Source organism: Athene cunicularia (assembly GCF_003259725.1).
Source record: "Athene cunicularia isolate RWA chromosome 7 unlocalized genomic scaffold, athCun1 chr7_part1, whole genome shotgun sequence".
Lineage (NCBI taxonomy): Eukaryota > Metazoa > Chordata > Aves > Strigiformes > Strigidae > Athene > Athene cunicularia.
Window position 1 is genome coordinate 21,912,545 of NW_020799107.1, and position 19,868 is coordinate 21,932,412.

General features: G+C 48.8%; 1 protein-coding gene across 1 annotated transcript in view; it reads left to right on the plus strand.

Annotated features, from left to right (window-relative positions):
* MARCH4 (membrane associated ring-CH-type finger 4) overlaps nucleotides 1–19,868 on the plus strand; it is a 95,265-nt gene that overhangs the window by 47,499 nt on the left and 27,898 nt on the right. Inside the window, exon 3 of the mRNA XM_026852486.1 lies at nucleotides 11,657–11,812. Coding sequence (XP_026708287.1) covers nucleotides 11,657–11,812 — 156 coding nt within the window. The remainder of the gene's footprint in view (nucleotides 1–11,656; nucleotides 11,813–19,868) is intronic.

Sequence of the window (19,868 nt, forward strand, 5' to 3'; positions counted from 1 at the left end):
AATCAGAATTAATGTTGTGCAGCTTCCCCCGGGGACAGTGCAGCCAGTGCCGCCAGTACCTTCGGATCTATCCTCTTGAGCTGCTCTCAGCTGGAAAGTTGTCATGCAAGGCAAAGGGATTTGGGGATTAGGCTGCCTGTTCTCCTTTCCCATGGTTTATTTTTGCTGCATTTCGACTAAGTGGGCCTCTGGGTTTATGAGCTCTGGACCACGCTCCCACAGTGGGGGCGGAGGATGGTGCTGAGAGTTGGCAAGACTGCACTCACCCACCTCCTAATCCCAGCATTTCCCCAGGGGTCTTCACCTATTTTTCCAGCACCCAGGATGCCTTGAAAGTAGAAAGCAAGTGAGGGGGCAATGTGACCACTCTTGCCATGGCCAAGTGATTTGAGGCTCCCTGCTTTTGTCCCCTCCTTATCCCATCACTTGCTCCAGCAGCTCCACACTGCTGCTGGCTCTCCCATCTAATCTGCAGCCCCTTGACTCCCCCAGGCGTCAGCCTGAGTTGCCAGCCCTGCAGACACCTCCCGCCCCAGCCCTGCAGGTCTTTTCCCAGTATTACTGGCGGGTGGTTGGTTTGGCCTGTTGGGGTTTGTGAGCAGCATCCATCATCGCTGCATGAGTGCGTCCTGCAGGCAGCTGCTCTGCTGCCACTTCACCCACCAGCTCGGCAGATACCTGCTGAAGAAACACTTTATATTTATGGCTGATATTTAGATCATTGCCAGTAAAGGCAACAGCCTTACTCTGTAACTGCATCATTTCCAAAGGAGGTGCCTCTGCCCCCAATATATGTTTGTGCCAGCAAGCATTTTGTCTTTCTGCCAAACATTTAAGTGACCTTATGGCAGGATTGGAAAGCAAAGGCTCTGGAGCACCACCGTCCACGGTCCCTGAGGGCCTCTGTGCTCCCCTCTGCTGCCTCCTTCGTATATTTTTGTTCAGCATCTCTCTTTACAGGGTTGCCTGAGACGTTAAAAAGAAATGCCTTCCCCACTAAGACAGTCTGTAGTAATAAGGAACTTGATCTCCCATAAACTGGGATGTTCTGAGAACCATTTTAATTTCTGCTAATCGGCAGATGAAAAATGAATTACTTCAGATGTCAAGTCCTACTGCACAAGTCTCATACCGTTTGGAAAAGCCGTAACTGAGTTACCCAGTAATTGAAGGGCTCTACATGAGTGAACTTTGTAATTGCGTATTCTTCTCCTTGAGTCCAGGAGGCAGAAAGGAAAAGCAGATCAGGCCACGTCTTAATGAAACAGCTCAGTCCTGCAGCGCTACCGAAGCTAAAAGTAAACAAACCATGCTCATTATTTTATATCACAGCTCCCCAGCCGCTGCGGCAGCCCTGTGTGTGATGTGCTGTCTCCCACTTCACTGCCCCTCCACCACTTCTGCTTTCAACCCCATGCCAGGCTACCCTTGGCCCCAGCAGCAGCCTTCACCCTGGCTGCACCTGAGGCCAGTGGCTGCCCCCATCCCAGTGCTACCCCACGTGGCAAGAGACACAAACATCTTTGGAGACAAAGATGGCCTTGGAGGGTTTCCATCTCTCAGCTGCCAGTTTTGACCAGCCCAGGTGGAGCAGGAAAAGCTCCTGCATAACCTTCCCCATCCAGACTTGTTGGAGACACCCCTCCTCCCAAATCCCCATCTCAGCTCCCAGCTGGGACATGCTGCCTTTGAGTACTGGAGATGTACTCTGCGCTTCTGTCTGCACCTTATCACTGGCTTCCATTTACTGAACATGCACACAGCTCCGCCAGTTTCCCACCCTGCTACCCTTGATCCTGACTGGAGGTCACTTGAGGGTACTGTGGCAAACAGGAACCCCCAAATCCTGCGGTACCATCATTTTCCACACCCCTCTATTGATGAGCTGATGGTACTGACATGAAGCAGCTCTTCAACAGTTGCTACGCTTTTGGAAGGAGCATCTCAGAGCTGTAAAGCTGCCAACAGCACCTGGACATTTTCTCATTCATGTAGAAAGTGGGAAGATGAGGCAAATATTACAGAATAAAGATTTTCTCAGCTCTTGTGTTGAAGGGTTTTTCAGCATTCTTGGGGGGGAAAGAAAAAAAAAAAAAAAAGAAAAGTCTATTGCTCTGTTTGTTTCACTATCTTTAAAAGTGGGATCTATCAGCTGGAGAGTCAAACCAGGATCCATTTCTGTGGATTTTTCATGGCTGCTCCTTAGAGGCTGATGGCATAAATGTTTTCTGAAATGGCCATTAGCTGAGTATCTTTATGAACAGCTTCCCAGGGAAGTAGCTGCAAAGTTCAATTTGCTGAATTATGAGCACATCTCTGATAAGGATTGTATTGTATAGTACTTGCATGCTGAAAGCATTAACTTTATACTTTGAACTTTTAAAATACACATTGATGGATCTGATGAGGACTGAAGAAGTAGAAAGGTGAAGGTCCCCAAGGATTAGAGATAATAAGGAATACTTGCTATCTTTTTTTTTTTCCATGAAAATGAAGCAGTATATTTAGAAGAATTCTATTTAGCTGAGGCTTTTTCAGTAGAAAAAAAAAATTAATGGAAAACCTCTTTAATTGGTTGAAAATTTATTACAACAAGCCATAACTTAAGGGCACTTGATTTGCGCTGAAGAGCTGTTTGGCTTCATGGAGTCACATCAGATTTACCCCAGCATCCTAGCGAACAAAATTGAGCTCACTCTTGTATCACACAGAATAAATCTAAGTATTGTCTGAAATACTTTTATTTTTTAATTAAGAAGAACCAAAGTGAAACACAGTGGATTTCTCTTTCAGAAGAGACTAGATTGTTCTAGCTCACTAAATGGATGTGGTCTACAGTAAATCTCCAGAAATTTAAAGCCTCAATACTTTGGGTGAAAGCCCAAGAGCTACAGACTAGGACACAGTCTCTGGGATGCTAAAACAGCTCCATTTTGTATTCAGGACAAGTCTGGAGCTGAACTCGCTCCATAACACCCAAGTGCTCAGGGGTATTCAGGTATCTTGATTTCACATGTGCAGCGCTGTGATTTCTATTCACTGAAGGCTCTTCACTTAATTGGTGCTATTATCACACCTGATGAGGCACAGCAGGTGATATTTGAGATGCTTGCCTTTTGATTCCTTGCAACTGAGCAACATTTAGTAAGAATTACTTAAATCAGCTAATCAAAAACATGTTCAATGACATTAGGATGAAGTAGGCTCTAGAAGACCTAAGTAAAGTTATTTTTCTTGTGGAAATCCTTCTGTAGAGAGAAAAGCAAATAAATCTCAATGTGATCTATATATTGTAAGCTTTCTGTTTCTTGGGCTATTGATAAGTAATTCCTGAACATCCTTTGTTATTCCATATTTCAGGAAAGGTTTGAATTTGTTCTGGTGGGACAGGTTTTCACAAACCTTTTCTACTCATATTTTGGTGGCACAGCTGACACTGGCCAAAAGCCCGTGTGATAGCTGCCAGAGCAAGAGCTTGCAGCGGTACGGCAGGGCTGTGGCTGGGCTCTGCCAGCACGCCTGTGCGCAGCCGGGACAGCCTGGTGTCTGCTTCCCTGTGGCAGAGAAACGGGTGGTGGGACTTCCATTTTTGCTGAGAAATGGAGCCAGGGACACCACTGGCACAAACTGCTGGAGAGAAACACCTACAGAAAGTCAAGGCCCATATTTTCTCCTTTCTGAAGTCAGTAGAGCCCTTCTGCTGTATTGCGGGATGCAGAATGGCCCAGTCTGCTGGACACAGTGCAGGATCAGTCATGGCTGCTTCTTGGGTTCAGTGGTGGCAGAAACAGCGTGGTAGGACTGCTTGCAGGTCCCAGTGCTTGCTGTGTTATTTGCTCTGAGGACAACATGAGTCAGGATTCAGAGGAATGTCCGCCCAGAAGGGCCCATCTGTTTGGCAAGACCCACACACAGAGACGGAGCTCAGCATCTTCCCTCTCAGTTAAAGGGACCCTTAGGGACTCTTCTCCCCTCTTCACCTGTCCCAGGTGAGAACCAGCCCCCAGCATCCCTTTTCATGCTGTCCCCCTTTCATAGCTGAGTGGGACTTACATCATAGGCCTCTCTGCCTTTCACCCTTCACTGGCCTGAAACCAGGTGTTAAAATCCTCCATGGCCCATTGCACAAAAAATACCCTGCGATTCTCTGTTTCTCACAAAAATCTGTGCATTCTGCTCCTTGAAAGTGCTTCCCCTTAGAGGAGATTGATGTTTCTGGTCCTACCTGTACCGGCTCCCTTTGACCTTTACCAGTGGTGGCAGGGATGCACCCAGAACTGGTGGATTGTGCCTGCCTGTGGGCAAACACATGAGCAAGTTACCATCAGCTAAATATTGAAACAGCCCTTGTCTAGAGTAAGCCCTTTTCTCCTTTTTTTTTTTTTTTTTTAATGGGAAGGGGTAGGGCCATGTCCAAATATTTCACATTAAACTCTGCAACATTCCTCCTTTGCTTTTCTGTTTCCAAGGCATTGAGCAAATGTGCCCCAGCTCCCTGACAGCTCACATTAGGCTCTGTGGAGCTGCGTTCAATCACCTTCCCCTGGAAATCAGTGAGGGAGTGAGGGCAGAGCTGTGCAGCAGAGCCACCAGTTCAGACTGCTCTGAGGATGAGTCACCGCAGCGAAGGCTCCTGTCTGAGGGAGGCAGCGACGCTGCTCTCTAATGTGCTGGGCCTTCTGCACCGAGGACTTCTCAAGCATCTTCCTCCTTCTCTCTTTTTTTCCTGAGTTTTTATTCCTTGTCTTCATTTGTCTATCACCCACCCTCCTGCCCTGCAGAGCTCTTTACGGTTTGAGTAATTAAAGGGGGGAAAAAAAACATCCTTTTTTCTCTCCTTGGTGGGGCTGAGAGCTGATCTATTTGCTGAGATTTGTCGCTGCTCCTGCCTGGCTGAGTCCATTGGACCATTGCTTACCCTGGGGGAAAGGTGGAATATGGAGCTGCCCTCAGGCTTTTTCCAAGAGACACTCATCCTTGTTAATAAGTGGTGGGGATCCCACCACAGCACACAGGCAGTGCTGTGGGGGTCTTGCTTTTGAACATCCCGCTCCGAGGTGGCAGAGGAGGAGAAGGGCAATTTGGTAAAGAGGAGACCCAATGCCATGATGCAGCTCAGGGCCCTTCTGAGGCTTTCCTGTGCTCTGCTGACCAGAGCACAGCTCTGAGATGGGGACTGGCCAGATGCCTCTCCCCCAAATCCCTCCACTATTGTTTGGCATGGGGACACAGGGGTTTTAGCTGCTGTCTGCCTCCAACACAGGTGAGCCTCTCAAGTCATCCACTTTAAGGAAAAAAAAACATCTTTTGGCTTAAAACATGGGCAAACTTCACTGATGCCCTGGTGAGCAGGCCAGATGGGGTGATGGTCACTTAGCTCTGCAGCAACAAAGAGACCTCATTGGGGTCAGGGTCAGAAAAAGGAAAGCCTCCCTTTCGTCCCCCTTCACCATCCTACTCCCAGATTCTGAGCTGCCATCTCTGGCGCCGTCTGTCCATCCATCCATCCATCCATCTGTCCCAGCAGCAATGACAGGCACAAAACACTGGAGACGGGAAGGAGCAGAGGTCACTTGAAATTCTCCTTGGCCGTAGTAAAGCTGAAGGCTGTGGGCAGCAATGGCTCAGCCAGAAAGTCATCACTTGTGATAGCCGTGCAATGAGTTTTCCTGCAGAGCGGGTCCCACCCTGCCTTCCCCGCAGCTGTGGCTGCAGCCTTTCATATTTTCATCAGAGAGGTGCAGAAAAAGCCTGAGCAGCGTGGCAGCCTTGGTGCTCCTCGGAGGTGTCGCGGCAGCAGCCTCCGTGGGTGGAAAGGCAATTTGTGCTGTTTTCAGAGGATCAGGACTCTGCAGACGTGGTGGCTTTTCAGACAGGACTCGCTCTGGAACAAACATTGGGTCTCAGCTCAGGACTGTATGAAACATATCTCTCTCCTGACCACCACCCACGTTTCCAGACATCGCCAAAATACGCCTGATGGTCCCGGAGGGGTGCGTGGTGTTTCACTGGGTGCATTAAAGCCGAGCTGCCTTTTCACTTGCACCCAGCCTGTAGGCAGAGGGATGCTTGTGTTTTGTTGCTAGATTAGTCATCGCCCTGTCGGAGATAAGTGCCCCATTCGCACGGCTGCCAGAACAGCTAATACCCATCGAAGATTGCAGAAAACCATGAAAAAACAGAACTGTTCCCCCCCTGCACCCATCTCAGAGTCCCCAGGCTGCCGTGCCCGGCTGTGGCTGCTCACTCGTACTGCCGTGGGAATGAGCAGCCCCAGAGAGGGACCCACACTTCTACCATGCCAGAGCCCTGCAAAGGTGTGGTCCTGCCCCAGGGAGCTGCCAGGCTAAGATCCCAGACCAAAAATTTAATCCAGACAGCCGCAGGTTTAAAGCCACGGCTGAGCAACAGAAATAATTGTTCAGAGCTGGATTTTTCTTCAGTCCTTTATGGAGCTGCATTTTATCTTGCTGCTGGAGTGGGGGGTACTCATTGCACCCCAGGGCACAAGCACCTTGCCTCTGCATGCTGCAGGGTTGCCCAGTCTTGCAGGAGAGCTGTGGAATGAGGCAGTCCTGGTCTCAGAGGTGGCATGGCAGCAATGGTGGCGCCTGGGGCTGGGAAGGGACCTGCAAGGAGTCTGGGTGATGTCTTTCTATAATCACACACAGAGATTTTCCTATAGATTCCCCAGGTTTTAGGGAGCTGCCCAGTCGGGGAATCTTCCCCCAAGGAAGGTCTCAGCAAATTGCTGCCAGGGTGCCTGGGGAGATGCCACCCCACCACAGAGCCTTGTACATAACCGTGTCCTGTGCTGTCCCAACACCACAGGAGACACAAGCCCACTCCTGTCTGGGTACACACTCTGCATCAATCTCCTCCAGTGCTGGAGAGTTTCATGCCATATACATACATGTATATTCATAGCTAATTATTTCATGTCCCCTGTTATCTGTTGCTGACCAGCACAGTGCTTGCATGCAGGAAGGTACTCATGGGAAGCATTTGAGATGCTGATAGTAACGTGTGTGTTTAGTCTAAAAGGATGGCGGGGCAGTTCTTTTAAGTGTGTGTGAAGACAGAGTGATCATTAGTACATGTTTATTGAAGTTTACCAGCTCTTTAACAATGGGTTTCTCTTTGTCATTGGACATAATTCCTCTGTAATTATGTTCCTAACATAGAAATAATTTGGCGTTTATTTGCCATAATAAAACTTCCCATTGCATTTAAATTCAATGTGAAGATTTAAGTGTATTTAGGAGACTCAGTTGAAGACCTGAAATTAAATATTCTTGGTTTCCTTTTCCAAACAAGACAAACTCAGATAAATGCTAGCAGTCAGATCCATGCATGCAGCTACTCCCGTGAGCATTCGTAAAACACTGCATACCCAGAGAGAGATGGTAGCCCTTGTGATGTGGACAACTTTCAGCTTCTCACTACCCTGCTCTGGTGCAGGGCACTGGTCCTGTGGGTGATGCTGATGACTGAGACTACACACCTGAGCAGGGAAGACACACAGTTGAGGAAAAACTGCAGGTGTTAAGATCACCATCAGCTATCACAATTTGCTGTACAGCTTGCATGGGTTTTCAGAACGTTTACTAATAGCTGTGGTAGCAGGATATTGCTACCGTGGCTTTTTCCAGCTGATCTGGTGCTCGGGAGCAGTCCAGGCAGCAGACGTAGGTCAGCACAGCTGGAGCTGGGAGAGCCCAGAAGACCACATCCTGGCCGGCCCAATGCCACCATCATCCCCAGCTCTGCCGTGTTCAAAGGAGACTGGCTGGGCAAATTTGCTATACTTTACTTAAAAGAACAGGCCTGGGAAGCACATCCCATGATTGCCTGCTGGTGGGTGAGCAGCTGCAACCTTAGAAGCAGTGTGTGGATGGGCTCCCAGCACTGATAAATGACAGACAAAACAGCCAGGTGAAACACTGACACCAGCACGCAACTGGGGTGACGCTGTTGCTGATGTTGTTATTTTCTCCCTAGATATACTGCGCATCAGAACTGCGCGCTGGCAATATTTTTTTCCCATCCTTTCTCAGAACTCCTCCCAGTAGGCTTAAAAATAGCAGGGCCCAGTTAATCATTAACCACTTTGATGTATTGCAACGGGCACAGATTGGGAATTTATGAGAGGACAGAGCTGGAACAGACCTGAGCTCCCAATTCGTCCTCAGGGTAAAGCCAGTTCAGTCTGTCCTTGCCCTTGCTGGTCCTAGAGACAAGCTCCCATCACAGCCAGAAATAGGGAGGAATATTATATATAACTGCTTAATACATTACTCTTCCCAGAAGTACGGAAGAGTTAAATATAGGGAGGAGTATTTCATCCATATGTTGAGAGGGTTATGGTTGAAGCCAGAGCACCCTTCCCTTTTTAAGTCTGGTTTTCCACCCTTGACATGAACCCCGATATAGACTTGGATAACAACAAAAAAAAGGCAGGTGCCCTGAGTCCAAAGCCCACTTGGTTGTTTCAAGGGAGCAAGATGGTACTGAGCAAGCCGAGAATTAAACTTGCAGCCAGGGAGCATTTCTCCACTAGTTGTTGACAAAGCAGAAATGCTGATTAGTCTGATCTGAGTGATGGGATGTAACTCTACAAAAGAAAATTGCAAAAATAAGTGTTGAGAAGTAGGCTCTTCAAAGGGTCTTTGGAGAGTAGTCCCTAAAGGAAATTGGTAAGAATGCTGTTGTTTGAAGCACTGGAGAATATGTTGTGCAGAGCCATCTTCTACAAACCTACAGAAACTGGCGTGGGGATTTAATTTCCATCTTTAATTGCTGTGATCTGCACCTCATTTTGGGCCTGCTTTTGTGTGTATGTAGCTTTTAGTAGAGGTCTCTGTGCAGCAAATCCTTCATGTGTATCACAGCCTATGGACCATTCTTGAGCTCACTGTACAGCCAGCAATGAGAGTCCTTCTCCTTTGCTGTACAAAGGATTTATTCCTTTAATATGCCCCCGGTGTTTATTTTTCTGCTGGTACAGAAGTGCATGTGCGCGTGTGTGCATGTGGCAGTGTTTTACGAATGCCTGCTGTGGACAGAATTGGGCTTCACAGTATGCAAAAATAGCTGTGCGCTGCACGCAAGGATATAATATTTCACATGGCTGGAGAAAATATGATAAATTAGTTTTTTTGCTGGATTTGCAAAAATGAAGGAACTGGGGGATTCATCTCTGCAGTTGAGTCTTGAGCTCTTGCAGGAGCTGACAGGACTGTCTGGGGTGGAGAGTCCCAATTAGAAAAGGGGGACAGGGTCCCTGAGGAGGTGTAGGACATCTATGAACATCTCTTTGCTTTGAAGAGACAAGCTCAGATTTCATAGAGTCATTCGTTCCAAAGTCCAAGAAGCCAATGTGAGTCCAGGCTCCAGCTACAGCTTTTCTCCTCTGCCTTCTCCTGGAAGCTGTTGCTTTTAATTCCTGCTCCCTTCTGCAGGAGCCCTGCAGAGACCCTGGTGTGCAGTGAGGCAGGGAAGCTGTATAGCTGGGATGTTTCTGCATTACCTCTTTCGTGCTGGGATCACACTTGTCTGCTGAGGAGTGAAGCTGTTGAGAAAATAAAGCATCAGTGACTGAGATGAGAGTAGTCCAGAGGCACAGAGCAGTGGTCCTTGTACCAGGCTCGCTCTTGGTGTGGAAGGGGAGCGGAGGAGCAGTGCCAAGCCCTGATCCCTCCCCTTTTGCATCCTGGCTGGCAGTACATGCTCACGCAGTTCCTTATCACCCTTTGCACTTTCCCACACCAGTCCCAGCAAGGGGCACAAACAGGCATAGCTGAACCTGCACCCCGCAAACTGCACCTCAGAGTTGCCAAATGTCAGTGCTCCTTCCCACATGGACTTCCCTCTCTTCTAATCATTCCCTGCTTCCCTTCTGCTTATCCTGTCACACCTTTCAAGGTGAAAAAGGTTCACAGATCCTGCAACCTTCCTTGCTCCCCCTCTCCCTTTGCAACCCCTCCAGTGTGCAGTGAAAAAACGGTGACAGGTAGACCTGAGCCTGGTTTAGTAATGTAAACAGTTATTTACTGTTTTTCTAAAATGTTGTGGATGACATTTTTAGGTCATCTAAATGAAGCAAATGAAATGATTAACATGTTTACATTAGGTTTCATAAAAAAGGGATCACTCTTGCCCAGCATGGTGCTCAGTTCCTCAGGTCCTGAAAGCTAAGACAATTTCCCATCAGGGTTAGCAGGAGCAGGATCTGGTTTCCTAACCCAAGGCAGATGGGATGGCTGTCTTTTACTGTCCAGCAGCCTCAGACATGAGGGTCTGTTACCCTGGTACTCCATCATGGTGATAATGGGGCTGATCGAGGGGTCTAAGAGGAAATACCCTCTCCCCAACCCTGAATGTATGATGTCAGCCTTCCCCATCCTGTAGATATTCTCATTCTGCCTTTAAAAGCTTTTATGGCTTGGAGCACAGCTAAATACACTATTGGGGGTCTATACTGTGACTTCTAATCACTAAGAGGTGGGGAGTAAAATATAACGGCTCTGTTCTTCCCTAAGTAAGTGATGGCAAATGACTGTAAAATGAGCTCCCAAGCTTGTGCGTGCAGAGAGGAATTTAGTCCCCTTGTGAACAGGATGATAGCAGATGGATCACAATAATATTGGGTTTTCCTGGATATCATGTTTAAAGCTATACCAGAAACAAGGGAGTGAGCCAGGAGGTTCAGTGTTTTGGCCACCACTCGTAAATATCTGTGTGTCACAAGCCAGGACACAATTTGTTCTCCATCATGCTTGCTTCTAGGGTGGAAATAGCCAGCCTTACAAGCTATGCATCAGTATGACTCACTTTCAGGACAGACTGGGGGCAGTGGATGGGAGGGGGTGAGATTTGAGGACCTTTTCCCTGGTGGGCTGTGGGTACACAAAGACCTGGACCCAAAACACACATCTGCCACCCGTAGTCAGGTTTGTCCCTTTCAGTCCAGGAGCACCAGGAAGGAGAATCTTGTGTCTAGCGCTGCAAACGCCCACTGTCTGGCAAGTCCTGGGAGGTATCGCATGGCGCTGGGCTCAGTCCAGCTCCCGGGGAGGAGTGGCACCTCCACGGCTGGCATGAGCTAGCCTGTGCAGAAAGACCAAGGGCTGCAGCATCTGCCTTCCCCCTCCTGCCTGCCTGGGCTTGAGGAAGCCACCCTGGGCTGAGTGGGACACCAGTCTGCAGCAGAGCCTGTCTAGTAGCTATCCCCACCACCAACCTTGCTTTCTAAAATAGGTATCAGAGAGACAGAAACCTAAGCAATGAAACAGTTGCATCTGGTTGCCAGCAGAGCTGTGTCCGATGGCTGTGGTCTAGTGTGGGTCCTCTGGTGTCTAGTAAGAGTTGTGTTCATGTAATTTTTTCTTCAGTGGTGGTATTAGGGCTCTCTTATCCACCCATCTGTCTCTTTCCACAAAAAAATGTAGGACCCAAGTATTTGAGACTGTTACATCCCTGTTCACATCAGCCAAGAATTATTAGAGGGAAACCAGGTGGAGGCAGCATGATTACCTAAGCCAAACCAGATAAAAAGGAACAAAGAGCAAATAGGTGGATGATGGAGCTTCTGCCATGCCATGCTGTGCCGTGCCTGTGAGAGGAAGGGAGCCTCACTGATGTTTCTCTTTTTCAGGGGGAGTTGCTGAGCCCGTGTCGATGCGATGGATCGGTGAAGTGCACGCACCAGCCATGTCTGATCAAATGGATTAGCGAGAGAGGATGCTGGAGCTGTGAGCTGTGTTACTACAAGTATCATGTCATTGCCATAAGCACAAAGAACCCTCTGCAGGTAAAGGTACTAGAGACATTTCAAAGTCTATTTATTTTAATTTCTATTTTTGTTTCTGGGATCAAGTGGATTTTAACTGCCTGGGTTTTCCTTCCATGTGCAGAGTAACCTGTATGTCTGAGATGCTTAGAAAGAGTTTTTGGGGGCTGGTTCGAAGAGGCCCCATGTTCTGCTCAGTGGTACTGGGGGCATCCCTTGGGAGTCTGCTCTTTCTGTCCTTTGACAATTCCGACATTCACTTGCCTCCTGTTGAAATGCCAGTGTGACCACGATAGTGCTGTAACACCTCACAGTCTTTCAAGTGTGTTCATACGAAACCACAGGTATGCCACTGTCCCCAGGGGCAGAGGAGGACGGAGCAGTTATGGGACTTGCTACAACAGAGCACACAGTCTGCAGCAGAGCAGTAACTTCAGACTCCATGTGTTGTGCCATTAACCCCTGTCTCCTCCTGCTGAGCCTCCTCTGAGTTGGCATGAGGGATGGAGGAGGCAAATGGAGGGTTCTTACAGATCTCTCTGATCTTGCCACCCTTTTCACCTTACTGCTCCCCAAGACTAAATACATCCTAGCATTGCACACATGGTGTTGGCTCTGATGCTCTGGTCTCTCCAAGCCTGATTCTCGGTGAACATTTGCAGATGTGCACACAACAGGTAATGCACGTCTTGATGTAAGTGACTGTGAAAGGCATTAGAAGACCCACCTTCTTTCTCTTCCGAGTTCAAAAGCACCGTGGTTTAATAAGCCCCACTGCAGGCTGGTAATATAAAATCAAGATTCAGAATGGGGAAAACTGTGACTGTTAAAAATGGGATAAATTATCCTTAATAGCTATTGATTTATTGTGGGGGCAACACCTGAGGATGGATTAATTGCTTCATGCCTTTGCTGAGCACCATTACTACCTCAGACATAAGGAAGCACGTTACATCCAGGCACTACCGCTTAATTAGCATCATCTGGACTGGAGAGACATTACAGCAGCGTGCTGTGGTTTAGAGACCAGAGCAATGTCCGTCCATAAGGGTGTTGGTCTGTCCAGCACCTGGTGGAGGGCTTTGGCTCTGGTCGCTCTGCTCTCTAACAGGAGTCAAGGACTTTGCTAGTGATGGTGCCCAGTTGTACAGGGGTGGGGGGAAATGAAAACTCCTGCTCTCTCCTCCAAATTGCAGTCTCTGTGTTTTTTTCCAGGCCTGAGGTCACTAACCACAGTGAGGAAACAGGCAGCCCTTTAGGACTCCAGACTTAAATGAAGTAGTGAAATTAGTGGGGCATCATGGGGTAATTTTGCTGGGGGGAAGGAAAAAGACTGCCTGCTCTCTGCAAGTTCCTACAGCTTCTGATTCAATTTTCCGTGTGCCATGGGCTGGAGAGATCAGTTTCATCCCAAGCCCCACACGCATTATTAACTCAGAGCAGATTGAAACACAGGAGGGGAGATGTGGACAAAGCAGCATTTGTTTATTTCTGGAAAGCTGGTCCATGAGTGCCCTAATGCTTCCTGTGTCTCAGATTTGGGGTGCGATGTTGAACAGCACTGGAGGTTTGTGGGTGCAGATTTGCAAGCATGTGTGTAGCCAGCACTGCCTTTAATGAATGACCTCCAAATGCTCTACACCTGCAGGTAGCTTAGAACAACAGGTCAGTGACTTTCCTCCAGCTCCTCACTAGGCTAAAATTCATTGGAGCTAATCACGAGCAAACTCCCCTTCCATGCACGTTTCAAAAGCCTGTGCAAAGCATTGCTTTTTCTTGGCTCCCCTGTTAGAAAGTGGCCTGATCTGCTGGCCTTTGCCACGAACACACAAACTGCATGGCAGGAGCAACTGAGTTAGAGAGCTCAGCTCCAGGAGCGAGAGTCCCAGAGGAGCATGCAGACCCTGGGCTTGAAGGCTGCATGATGCTGGCTTAGACTTCCCGCAGAAGCACTGGGAGATTTGGAGGGTGGGAAGAAGCAACTGGAGTGAAAAGCCGCTTAATCTGAAATAAATGCAGTGTGTGTGGAGTTACAGCTGCATGCCCAGGCACCCTGTCTGGTGCCAGCACAAAGGCACTTCTGGGAAGCAGGTGCTACATTAGCAGTAGTATGTGAAGTCCCATGGGAAGTGGCTGATGTACCAGACCTGGACTTTCCACGAGGACTACGGGGGCTCAGGCCCCCCATAACCCATCACCACACATGCCTTGTTCCTCAGTGGCTCTCACCATCCTCTGATGCTGGGAAAGGGAGGCAGAGAGGACCCAGGGGCTGCGATGCCCTGGCACTCTGTGCCATAACAAGATGCCACAGCATGTGCAGGCAAGAAGAACGTCCTTCCTGCTCAGCCTTCACCCCACATGTGGATAACAGGGCCACATGGACATACAAGCATGCCTCTAAGTAAAGCAATAGACCATGGCCTTTCTTCTCAGGGTCTGCTGGAACGCCTGCCCAGCTTTATTCTTACTAGAAAACTCTGAATTTCTCAAGCACAGGTTTTGGAGAGAAAATGCTGTAGGAAGTCAAGGTTGTCTGTTTCAGACCCACCATAATACAGGCAAGGACCACACAAACCTCACCTCCTTGTCAAATGAAAACTGTTTGAGTGATGCTCTGAGCCTGGCTAGATTTTAACCAGCACCATGGCCTACCTATCCCCCACCTCTTCTCATGTGGCAGCCTGCTGGAAAGCCAAAGGCAGGCAGCTGGCAGGCCCTAGGCTCCCTGAAGCATGTCCAATTGGTCTGAGCAGAGCAGCACACCCAACACCCACATGTTCCCCAGGATCTGAATGTTCTTCTGCCCGTTTTGACATCTGCTGCACATTTTTTGGAGTGCCTAGGAGCATGATGTGGGCCAGATGTGTGTGGAGACTCGTGGCGTGGGCAGGGAAGTTACAGCCGGGGGAACATGGTTCATGCATAATTAACACAGACTCCTTCCAGCCTCCAGGCTGTTATGATGTCTCATATCAGAGAGAGGCCTTTAGTCTGGTATTTTGGCAGAATGAATCTCTATGAATTAACCACCCCCCCATCCCTGGATTGAATGCATTTAAGAGCAAAAGTCTTAAAGCAGCAACACTGCAAACCTGCTGATACTGGGAGATTAAAGTTGTTGAACAGCATGGCAGGTGTCCTGTCAAGCAGCAGTCAGGCAGCAAATGAATAAAAGCATCTCATCAGCTGTGAGCAACCAGAAGATCCAGAAATTTTGTCTGACCATCCATACTTCGTATCCATCCATCCATCCTCCTGCTTTCCAGTCTCCCAGTCACTGAGACAGGAGCCATGGGCATGAAGGATTTAAATGCTCCTCTCCATTGCAATATTTGTGCAAAGCTCATGATTTTAAAAAAGCCCTGAAGACACAGGGGTTTAGAAGCACATGATAGTACTGCAGGCACCCTCGTGCTGATACACAGTGGAGTAGCTATCTGCAGATGGGACTCCACAGTGGATTTCATCATACAGATCCTTTGTAGCTGCTCCTGAGCCACATCCACTCTGATGCTCTGATTTTAGCAAACAGAAAATCTGTTTGAACCACCCATCCCAGCCGTACAACTGCCTGCAGTCTCGGGGAGTTCAACTCTGCCTTGCAGTTGTTAGCCTTGACTCTTCCTTTGTGGGTTGTTTCAGCTTCAAAGATCCTCAGTTATCCAGTGCTGGGTTTGGAATCTGGTCCCAGTTCTCCTCTGGCTCTACTGTGCCTGTAGTGATGGTCTGTTAAGAGCCGATGAGTGTTTATATGGTCTCTTCATCAGGACACCAGCATCTGCAAGAAAAGTGGCCAAGGTCCCAGGATGTTTGAACTTCAGCCTGAGCTCCTGATCTAAAAAGCTTGAGGCAAGTTCACTGCTGTCTCCTGGTTGTCCCAACTTGCTGAATCACTTGTGCTGAGTTTTGGCTGGTCCCTGCTGAGCTCCAGCTGCAGCCTGCAGCCTGCAAGCAGTGGGTGCAACCACAGCAAGAGAGATTTCATGGCCTCTGCCTTATAACAGGGGCTCTCTAGGATAGTGATACTGTAGCCTGAGTTTTACCAAATACTCTGGCACATGGAGGAGAGGGGGTGTCATCACTGCACTCTTCTGTTACATGGCCATAGTGGACTTTCCTTCCTCCCTGCTGCCTTTCTAGTATCTGAATAAGTCACAGCATCTGCAAATGTACAGCAGTGTTTCACAGTATCACAGCTGTGGCGTAACTTTCTTTGGTGAATTTATAAAAAGAAAAGCCATCCTCCAAAAGATAATTGAGGAAGATGGCCAGGGCCTTGGGACAACAGCAAGGGGAGAGCCAGACCTAAGCAGTACTGGGAATGGTCCACTCCAACCTTCTAGGAAAAACCTCATCTTGCTTGTGATCCTGGGCCCGAAAATTAAATTGCTGAATAGCACAGCTCAGGATATTAATGATACATACTAAGGGGACGTGTCAGATACAGCAATAAAAATAAACTGAACTGCCTGAGGCAGGCATGGGGGAGCTCTCAGAGGAGTGTAGGAAGGCTTTTCCAGCTAGCAAGTATTCTTTGCAAGCTGCTGCAGTAAGACATAGATATCTTCTGCAGGCAAATATCTGCCTTGGATCTGCTTGTGCTGGTGCTTGGGAACCTTAGGAGACTGATGGTGCCAAAGAAAGGAAGATACATATCAGGCCTTAAATACCATAGTAATGACATTATTAATCTGTGTTACATTAGCAGCGGGAGTTTTCACTCACCAGCTTCTGAGCAGAAGCACTGAAGCAAACAGAGAAACAGGTTTGTCCCAAGTATAACACATAGGTCATGAAACAGTCCAAGTGAACAAGAGTGACATGACTGTCAGGCACTGGTCCCTGCTTGGAACCTTGGCTAAGGTCATCACAAATGTCAGACCTGGGCTCCTAAGAAACCATTTGTGAGGCATCTGGGTCGTAGAGCTTTGCAGTTTGGGGAAAACAGGGAAACTTGGGGAGAATCAATCCAAGAGTGTGTGGTGTCTTGCACGTGCATATCTGGACGGTGTGCCAAAGCACTCGATCAAGGGGGCTGGCAGCAGAGGACAGACAGCTCCTGAGTGAATGAGGACAGTTCTGAAAAATGGTCTGGAGGGACAGAGCCCTTTTTCTAGTACAGGTGGCAAGCCACTGCAGAGAGCTGCTTAGGCATGCTCTGAAGCCATTGTAAGCCCAGAGTTCACAAAGCTGCTCCTGTTATCCTGCAAGAGCCTTTAAAGCTTTCTGGTACCACCAAGTCCTTAGTTCTGTCCTGTTCAGTGCTGGCAGAGCATCTATAGAGCTTTCTACCTGCCTAAAGGTCATATTCCTGATTGACAACCTGGGTGAGCTGCCGGTTGTTAAAGGTGCACTTCAGTACAGCTCAGCAGCTACCTGGGACTCAACAGTCATTATCAGCTGAGGAAAGAAGGGCTCAGTTTTAGGTCTCTCCCTGCAAGGTGGGATTGCTTGACACTGTGACCTTGCTAGAGCTTGAACATTTGAGCTGGAGATTTGGAGGGAGGGGGCTGGGTCTGCAGCTGAGCATTCAGACAAAAAGCTTTGGGGGTTTCAGATGTTCTGGTAAAGGCACTCTGCAGCATTGCTGAGACCTTTCTTTGCAGCTCTAGCAGTGACCCAAGGATAGTAGGGTCACCTACCAAATCACTGGTCTGCTGGCCATAATGATGGTGGAGAGGGGTTTGGAAAATGGGTTATTTTCTAAGGGCTGTTATGAAATCTGAAAGGCCCAGTGCTGTGATTGAGGCAGGCTCTCAAGGCCACCAGTGCAAGGACACATCAGGCCCAGCGCCTGCAGCTGAAATTCATCAGCACATTCCACCTCTGGACAGCATTTAGATCCTTATGTCTGTGCTCTCACTGGGTAACATGCTTTATCCCCTGTCTCACCCCTTCTCTTTGTGCAAACCTCATATCCTAAGACATGTAGCAAAATGAAATTAAAAGATGAAAAATAATGTCTCCAGTTATTGGTGGCTCGGGCTAGCTGTGGGATGCTAAACTGCAGCTCTCAGGGTTGCCAGAGAGGAAATACAACACATTACTTACTTTTTTTTTTTTTTCCTGGAAAATATTAAATTCTTCTGCAAGCTGGTTATTTTCCCCAGTGTTCAGCTCTGACCCATTTACCTCCTTGCCAGAGGGTAATCACACCCCAGTGCCACCTCCTGAACAGAGTCAGGACTGCTGCTGTGTGTGTCACTGTCACTTAGTGCCACATGCTGGGGGAGAGGCTCCTACCCCCTGGCACAGCTGACGGACTCCAGCCTCTTCATTATCGCTGCAGTGAACTTCCCAGCAGCTGCTGCCAGCTGAGCAGCGTCAGGGAGCATCCCTGTCTGTGTTTCAGCTTCTCTGTTGCCAACCGAAGGGAGCAGGGCTTGAAGTTTGTACTCAAGTGTAACTTCTCTGTGCTCCGAGCCCCATGCCCTCTGACAGTACATTTAGTACGCCACCTAAGCCTCCCTGTCTCTGCAAAGCAGTGGTGCTGCTTGTATGTGGCTGCAAGTTGTAGAAAACAGCTCCTTATTCTTTTTCTGTCTTTAACTGCTACCTTGGAAGGACCTGTTGCCACCACTGGCCTTGTAGTTTGCCAGACAGATGGTGAGGAGCCAGTCCATTACCTCCTCTCGAGAGAGAAATGATGCAGAATGATTTGGCTGGCACAGGCACACACGGGTCAGCATGAGGGACCTGCAGTAAAACCTTCTCACACAGCACCAGGCTGTGCACTGAGCTCCGTGCTCTCCTGTCCCCTCAGTGTTTGCCAGAATCAGTGGGAGATGAGGTCCCGTGATTGCTTCAGGGTTGGAAATGCAATCCCACACATGTACCCAAACCCTCTCCCTGCCAGTGCCTCTAGTCCTCGAGCTCTGAGCTGATGGCACCGATTGCAGATTTGTCCTGCATCTGCTTATGGTGCTGATGAGAACAAAGCTGAAGAGCTGATGGGAGGACAGCATAGCTGCTGATCCCACCCTCAGAACCCAAATTTGGGGGTGATGGGTGCTGGGTGGCCTTTGCTCTGTCATATGTCAGGAGAGGAGTTTCACAGCTGTGCATCCTCTGTGCTCTCCAGTACCCCTTCATCTAGCCTTGACCCATTGCAGCTGGCACCACCAAGCCTCCAGCTCTAAGACCAGGGCTGTTCACTACCTCAACTTCTTCATGGCACAAAGGGGCCACTTGTGTGGCTGGATTTGGTGGAGGCATTGGGCAGGTCGGGCTGTGGCAGAGTGGTAATGGGCTGTTGAAGAGATCTCTGAGTGTCCCCAGTGCTTGGTGTTTGCCTTTGGCTGGGCCTGCTGCTGGAGCGGATGGCAGGAAGGGGACTGGGGTTAGCTAAGTCCAGTAAGGGGACTAGGGTTAGCTGAGCCCAGTCCTGCTTCAGCAAGGAACAAGCTCTCTCTCTGCTCAGCAGCTTTATGGCCATCTACTCTGTGGCCAGCTATGAAATAAGCTGGTACCACGGACCTCACTGATACTGCACATCCCTGACATAATGATTTGAGGGCTGTCTGCCCTTGCAGGATATAAGCCAAGGAGCAAAGGCTGGCAGAGGCAGACACTTCAGCTCGTGTCTGAGCCAAGCCAGGCAATCTCCTTCCAGTTGCAACCCACAGACCTCAGCATCAGGCTGAAGCTGTCATCTGTTCCTCTCCAAAGGCAGCCCTTTGCAGGGGAGTGCATTCAGTTCTGAGGTTTGGTCATTGGACTGGTAGCAATGCCATGCAGCCCTGTAACCAGCACAAATCACCTGTTGTTCTTCTTACCCTTTGACCAGGGCTCAAAGTCCTCCCTACCTCTCAAAAAAACACTGATAACTCCTGGCTGGCCTGGGCATTAAAACGGGACCCAGCAACTGCACTCCCTTCTTGCCCTGCAAAGGAATGGGACAAGGCTTGACAGGTGACCCTGCCATCCCAGGGTATGTTTGACAAATGTGCAGGGTGCTGAGGGCTCGCCAGAGATGCCACTTCACAAGGACACCGTATTTGGGCTGAATCCAGACTAAACATTTTCAATTACTGTGAATCCTCTATACTTGTAAGAGGTTGACATCTGCCTTTAT